The sequence below is a fragment of the Brassica napus genome, chromosome A2 (genome assembly GCF_020379485.1).
Source record: "Brassica napus cultivar Da-Ae chromosome A2, Da-Ae, whole genome shotgun sequence".
NCBI classification, from domain to species: Eukaryota; Viridiplantae; Streptophyta; class Magnoliopsida; order Brassicales; family Brassicaceae; genus Brassica; species Brassica napus.
The window spans coordinates 8,388,039-8,395,457 of NC_063435.1; the positions used below are offsets into that span (position 1 = coordinate 8,388,039).

Consider the following 7,419-nt stretch of genomic DNA (forward strand, 5'->3'; position numbering starts at 1 on the left):
GAATATATACAGAGCCGGTCTTGACAATTATAGGGTTAGAAGCAGTATATAAAAATGTGGCTTATACATATTAACTGATTTTAATTATTTTAAAAATTACTGGTATCGAACCGTCGACCTACTATCAGTGTAACGACCACGGTACCACTAATGCTACTGAGACATGTTTGTCAAAGTGTGGCCGGTAAAATACATAATCTTCTGGCGGCTGGAAGCACATCCTTCTCTCGCTTTCGTTAAAGGCCGGCTCTGAATATACATACAGTAAAAAAAAAAGAATATACATACAGTCAATATAAACAATATTTGTTTAGCTATAAATTGTTAATAACATAACTGTTTGACACACCAAAGTCAAGACAATTTCTAAAGGAAACCAAAAGAAGTTGTTTCGAATTTGTCATAATGGGAAAATTACTGACGCAAATCATTAAAGAAATTGTATAAGGGTGACCAATTTCTCCAAAACTCATTATAAATAGTAAACAAAAATTGTTTTTTTTATATATAAAATGCGTAGGGGGTAGATGCCCCACCCTTGTCGGTTGTACATCCACCACTGAATATATACAGAGCCGGTCTTGACAATTATAGGGTTAGAAGCAGTATATAAAAATGTGGCCTATACATATTAACTGATTTTAATTATTTTAAAAATTACTGGTATCGAACCGTCGACCTACTATCAGTGTAACGACCACGGTACCACTAATGCTACTGAGACATGTTTGTCAAAGTGTGGCCGGTAAAATACATAATCTTCTGGCGGCTGGAAGCACATCCTTCTCTCGCTTTCGTTAAAGGCCGGCTCTGAATATACATACAGTAAAAAAAAAGAATATACATACAGTCAATATAAACAATATTTGTTTAGCTATAAATTGTTAATAACATAACTGTTTGACACACCAAAGTCAAGACAATTTCTAAAGGAAACCAAAAGAAGTTGTTTCGAATTTGTCATAATGGGAAAATTACTGACGCAAATCATTAAAGAAATTGTATAAGGGTGATCAATTTCTCCAAAATTCATTATAAATAGTAAACAAAAATTGTTTTTTTTATATATAAAATGCGTAGGGGGTAGATGCCCCACCCTTGTCGGTTGTACATCCACCACTGAATATATACAGAGCCGGTCTTGACAATTATAGGGTTAGAAGCAGTATATAAAAATGTGGCCTATACATATTAACTGATTTTAATTATTTTAAAAATTACTGGTATCGAACCGTCGACCTACTATCAGTGTAACGACCACGGTACCACTAATGCTACTGAGACATGTTTGTCAAAGTGTGGCCGGTAAAATACATAATCTTCTGGCGGCTGGAAGCACATCCTTCTCTCGCTTTCGTTAAAGGCCGGCTCTGAATATACATACAGTAAAAAAAAAAGAATATACATACAGTCAATATAAACAATATTTGTTTAGCTATAAATTGTTAATAACATAACTGTTTGACACACCAAAGTCAAGACAATTTCTAAAGGAAACCAAAAGAAGTTGTTTCGAATTTGTCATAATGGGAAAATTACTGACGCAAATCATTAAAGAAATTGTATAAGGGTGACCAATTTCTCCAAATTTCATTATAAATAGTAAACAAAAATTGTTTTTTTTATATATAAAATGCGTAGGGGGTAGATGCCCCACCCTTGTCGGTTGTACATCCACCACTGAATATATACAGAACCGGTCTTGACAATTATAGGGTTAGAAGCAGTATATAAAAATGTGGCCTATACATATTAACTGATTTTAATTATTTTAAAAATTACTGGTATCGAACCGTCGACCTACTATCAGTGTAACGACCACGGTACCACTAATGCTACTGAGACATGTTTGTCAAAGTGTGGCCGGTAAAATACATAATCTTCTGGCGGCTGGAAGCACATCCTTTTCTCGCTTTCGTTAAAGGCCGGTTCTGAATATTGATACACTAAAAATGAATCCTTGCTACTGTCAAGTTAACAGTGGTAATTATAGTATTTGAGATTCAATCCAGAGGACCAGTTTACTCTTTACTCTTATGAGTTTAAAATCAAGCTGAGAAACAAGTTGGTTTTGAGAATTAATTGCGACAAAAGTAACAAGAATGCCTAGGTAATTTGAATTCAATTTAAATGAAGCTAGCTTAGGGTCAATGATCGGATGTTAATTGCAGAACTGAACAACTATTCAAGTGCGATGAAATGCGGTCTAGAACTCAGATCACTCAGCTGGAACAACTCACTATCGTGATCTTGTTCCCTATGCGTGTCGGTCTTGAATCCTAAACTCTCGCTTGGAACAAGACGCGAAAGCAAGCTTTAGATGCGAGATCTGATTAGTTCACTTAATACCCTAATATCTACTCTCGCTGATTAGGGATACTAAGCTCATTCAATATAGGTCGACTCATCTCCTAACGGTTAGCTAGAGGATTAAATCATAGATCCAACATTAAGTGATCAGTTCAATGCAGGCAGTAAGATCAATATGAATGAAGATAGTTGAGATCACTTATTTGTGTTCAGTTCATGCGGCTAACACCCTACAACCCTAAGCAAGCTTAGCCTACTACTCAATCATAAAGCAGGATGACACAGACAAGATTTCTGAATAATATTGCATATAAAATAAGTAAGAAGACAAAGGGTTCAGGGTAATCTTCTCGTGAGAATGAGAGATGGAGCCTTCTCCCTTACAAGTTGCGTAGAATCCAAAAAGCAATCTAGGTTTCTTTGTAAAAACTAGTGTGTATTCTTAAGAAAACGATAGCCTCCCCTTTTTATAGGGGGGCGCTGGTGATAGGGGAATAAGAGAAAGAGAAAGTCGAAAACTAGGGCAAACTCCAGAATAGGAAGTTTCCTTAACGATCGGGAACAGTCTAATGCTTGATCTCTTCTGGAGCAACCCTTGGGTTGTTCTAAATGACTGTTCCATGTTGAATCCTTCAAAACAGCATCTGACTTCCTGAAACTCTCTCCTTTACTCTTTCACCTGTTCCCAACCTGGAATGATGTAAATTAAACACGAATTAGGACTGAAAATGAGCTCAAAGTGCACATGTATTGGTATTAAAAACACCACATATCAATTCCCCCAGACTTAGATCCTTGTTTGTCCTCGAACAAGACCAAGCCTCAAGAGCAGGGAGAAAGGTTTGAAGGAGCGGGAACTCGCTTTGTCTAAATAACCATGCCCTTACCACACATCTCTGAACCATACAAGCTGTAGAATCAGATCGCACACCCTTACCAGAACACCCCACGATTGCTGTTCGAAGATCAGCTCCGTACTCTATATCTCATACCTGAAAAGGTTGCACTATCGAGACAAAACTCCCTTAAGGATCATTTAAGAACAGCGTGAGCTTCTCATTACAAGCACTATTCAGGGTAGACGGGTTGATAAGGAATAGGCTGTTTTACGGTGGAGCTGAGAGTGTTTGGTGGTTACCGTGTTTGAGTGCATGCAGGATATCGCGCAAAATAGCAAGAGAGGACGGATCTGTTGAAGCCCACAACCCTTACTCATCTCTGCCTCACGGATTAGGTTGTTCTACAATGTGGATCAATCGTGCCACTGTTCTCCAGCTCTTGACTTCTTTTCATTCCTCCAAAATCTGCACCCACTTCTTGCTCACCCTTTTCCAGCAGCATGCATCTCGAATCTTCCCTCTCCATCATAAATAAATTAAAGCATTTTTTTTTTTTTTTTTTTGAATAGAGATGGAGAGAGGTATCGGGACGAATGATTTGCAGCCGCTGGGGGTCTATCCTCTGTTTCTCACGGGGTGCCATTGTTCCATGCGCTTTCGACTGTTCCTCTCTTTAAGGATTGATCTTGTCGACTGTTCTCATGCGCTTTTGACTGTTCCTTTCTTTTAGGATTGATCTTGTCGACTGCTCTGAGTGTCAGGCGTTAACGAGTAAGGGGTTGTGTCAATCCTATCCTCTCCGGCCTTTTTGCACATATCTGCACATATGACTTTGAAAAACATAGTGCATGAGGGTGAAAATAAAGGCTTAGGTAGAAGGTTGGAACTAGCTAAAAATGAGCTAGCCGCTCAGGATCAGCAAGATTGGTAAAAAGAATAAGAAGTCCTGAGCGTTGGTCTCGTTTCCCTGATCTAGTGCCCATAACAAGAAGAATTTCAATCAAGATTAGGTTCAAGTTAGGAGGAGTTGAGTCTACCCAGTGTAACCTGATCGGATGAGAGCTTCTGGAGAGTCAAATGAGATGGGTCGAAGGGTGTTCCAGGTCCAAGTATGGGCTCTTTCATCACTGCTAAGGTCACTGGATAAGAATGTTAGAGCACGAGGTGGTTAAAAGAATATATCACAAGGTCCTCATTCCCACAAGAGTTTTAACTGACTCGATCCTAAACTGACTCGATAAAACATCCAAATGACGCAAGGACTGACTCAAAAACAAAGAAACAAAGAAATAGAGTTTCAGCACACAGTGCTTCCCCCAGACTTAATCGACACCATCCCTGGTGGAAATGAAGTTGAGGTCAGCCAAAAAGCAACACAGCATAAAACATTAAAAATAAAAAATAACAAGTTCAGATGGATAGAACAATGGATAGAGGATAGTCCTTGCGGACTCAGTCGGACTCGCCGCTCTCGGCTGGGTCAAGGGATCGCCTGTTGCGCGAGCGATGAACCTCTTCTGAAGAAGGACCAGTTCCCATGGGTTCCTTGCCGGGACAGTGAGATCTTGGTGGGCGATCTGTCGTGGACTGGCGCTGGTCGCTCCCTCCAATGCATCCCCCAGTGATGAGGTGGAGTATCCTCCGCATGAGGCTGTTGTTCTTTCGCTGCGAGTCCACCATCCAGCGTCTGTAAGCGTGATCATCGGTTACATCGGCGAGCTCTCCGAGGTCGTACGATGGGTCGGCTTCAGGGGTGATGTCCTCAACATCATCCATGTTTTCATCAGGGACCGCAGCACGTGGATCAGTGCAAAGGAGCTCGGGGGGAGGAAGAAACCGTATGTTCTCAAACACACTGAACCTGGTGATCTCGGGGTGAGGCAGTTTGGTGAATAGTTGAGTACCGGCTTTATCGAAAAAGCTGTAGGTGTCTTCATCTCGCATGATGTGGCACGCCATTAGGTACCTGATGTCGAGGTACTGGACCTCCTTGTTGACGCTGTATTTGGTGAGATCAATGCCGAAATGCTTGAAAAGCGGTGTGAGCAGGCTGCCGCTCCTGTCTTTCTTCTTCGAGCCGTGCATAAGGCACTGTCGCCGCTCGCATATCATGGTCATGAAGTTGAAACCGGGATTTGTCTTAACCTTTTGAATGGGAATTCCGGATCCAGAGGCGCGAATTTCATCCTCAATACCAGTGTACAGGGTTTGCAGCTCCCCGTTGGTGACCTTCGAGGTCAGATCCTTAGCGAACAGGAGGTTTGAGATGATCTTCGCGATGACACGAAGCGCGGGGTTCCGAATCTGCGACTGGTAGACCTTTCCGGCTGTGAAGTTCCCATTTGCAATGCAGTCCCAAAAGGCGTTAGAGGGAGAGAACTTTTTCGCCACCGCTACCCCCTTCGGTTCAGTGGCCATCTCATAGATTTCATTGAGCTTGTCGAGGGACAAGGAGCAGTACTCTCCATCTGCCATGAAAGAGAGCGAGCAGTTGGCGTAGGAGGGTGCGTCGGAATCCTCGTAGGTGATCGTGGCTGTGGCGAGCATCTGGCGAACAAGGTCTGGGTAGAGCTCGTGCGTTGTGTAGCACAGAGGAGCAATCCCTATGGCGTGCAGCGTCTCGAACACATCCTCGTCGATCCCAAGGTCAGCCAAAGTTTCCGCGTGGCAGAAACGAGTGGGTAACATGTCAACTCGGAGGAGGGCGTTGTAACGTGCTGCTGTCCCTTTATCCCACCCCTCGCAATTGAAGTCCAGGAGCAATGGGCTGTCGAGATCAATCAGTTCACCCTCTTGCTCACGGGGCCATGGGTAGGAGGCGGACGTTTGTTGCTGCACTGGCGGGGGTGGCGTGCTGCACATGGCTCTCGTTCGCTTGGCGGATTGCTTAGTTCTTGCCATCTACAAGGCAAACAAGATCAAGCATTAGTTCTATTATGTCACACAGAAGAAATGGAATCGAGGTATTCCCATCTCTCCTTGTGCGATTTGCAAACCGCTGTTCACTTCAACAAATTTCAACCAAATCAAACTCAAATCGCAATCGTGAAAATAGGAGAGTGTTCATATTCTAAATCAACCCTAACAGCACGAGGGGGGATCGAAATCAAGTGTTTAAACAAGAATCGATCTATGAAAGCAGTTAGAAATGAACTTGCAAACCGAGTTTGTTGCGATTTGGTTGGAATTGTCGGGTCTCTTACCTGTGGAAACTGGTGAAGTGATCTGCAAAAACAGAGAGAACTCGAGATTCCAAACGAATGAGAAGCAAAACCACTTAAAACGGTTGAGAATCAAAGATTTGGTGGTTTGTTTAGAGAAAATCGCAAGTGGGGGATCAGTGTACGGCGGACTGAAAGGGAAAGTGAAGGGTGAAGCCTTAAATAGGCAAAACCCTAACTGTCCCGAAATTATCCTCTTTATATTTTTTTTTATTTTTTTATTTTTTTGGTCGGAACACTTACCTGGAACAGTCGATGGGTTGTTCTAGCAGAAGAACAGTCCGTTGGTTATTCTGAGTGAAGAGTCCGATTTTTACCTGCAAAATAAATTAGAAAAGGAAAAGAACAGACTATGTAGACAATGTATGTACTGACCAGTGGGTTGCCTCCCACCAAGCGCTTGTTTAAAGTCATTAGCTCGACTTGGATCAATCGATCAGGCTGATGGGGGCTCGCTTAGGGGAATCTCTTCTCCCTCTGCGATAGTGGAGTCAGCAAGGTAGTGCTTGACGCGCTGTCCATTCACTACAAACTCGTCCCCTTTTCTGTCTAATAGCACAACTGCTCCGTAGGGTCGAACTTCCTTAACAGTGAAAGGCCCGGACCATCTAGACTTCAACTTCCCTGGGAACAGTCTCAGCCTTGAATTGAAAAGCAAGACCTTATCGTTGGGTTCGAATTGTCTGGCAATGATCCTCTTGTCATGGTAGGCCTTGGTTTTCTCTTTGTAGATTTTGGAGCTTTCATAGGCGAGGTGCCTTATCTCCTCCAGTTCATGAATCTGGATCATGCATCTCTCGGTCGCTGGCTTGATGTCAAAATTCAGTAGCTTGACTGCCCATGCGGCCTTGTATTCAAGCTCGACGGGGAGGTGACATGCTTTACCATACACAAGGTGGTAGGGAGTCGTTCCTAGCGGCGTCTTGTAGGCTGTTCTGTAGGCCCATAGCGCATCGTCCAGCTTAAGCGACCAGTCCTTTCGTGAAGTGTTGACAGTTTTCTGCAGGATGCTTTTGATCTCCCTGTTGGACACCTCAACTTGTCCGCTC

General features: G+C 42.8%; 1 protein-coding gene across 1 annotated transcript; it reads right to left on the reverse strand.

Moving 5' to 3' along the window:
- Positions 1-2,096: 2,096 nt before the first annotated feature.
- Positions 2,097-6,495, reverse strand: LOC111200953. The gene is made up of 2 exons (XM_022692616.2): positions 6,353-6,495; positions 2,097-6,050 (listed from the first exon to the last, which is right to left on the reverse strand). Exon 2 carries the CDS (start codon positions 6,048-6,050, stop codon positions 4,602-4,604), a length of 1,449 nt encoding a protein of 482 aa, XP_022548337.2. The 5' UTR covers positions 6,353-6,495; the 3' UTR covers positions 2,097-4,601.
- Positions 6,496-7,419: the final 924 nt, after the last annotated feature.

What these genes read in the sequence shown, in the direction of transcription:
- LOC111200953 (XM_022692616.2), bottom strand. Translation starts at nt 6,050, where the DNA reads ATGGCAAGAACTAAGCAATCCGCCAAGCGAACGAGAGCCATGTGCAGC.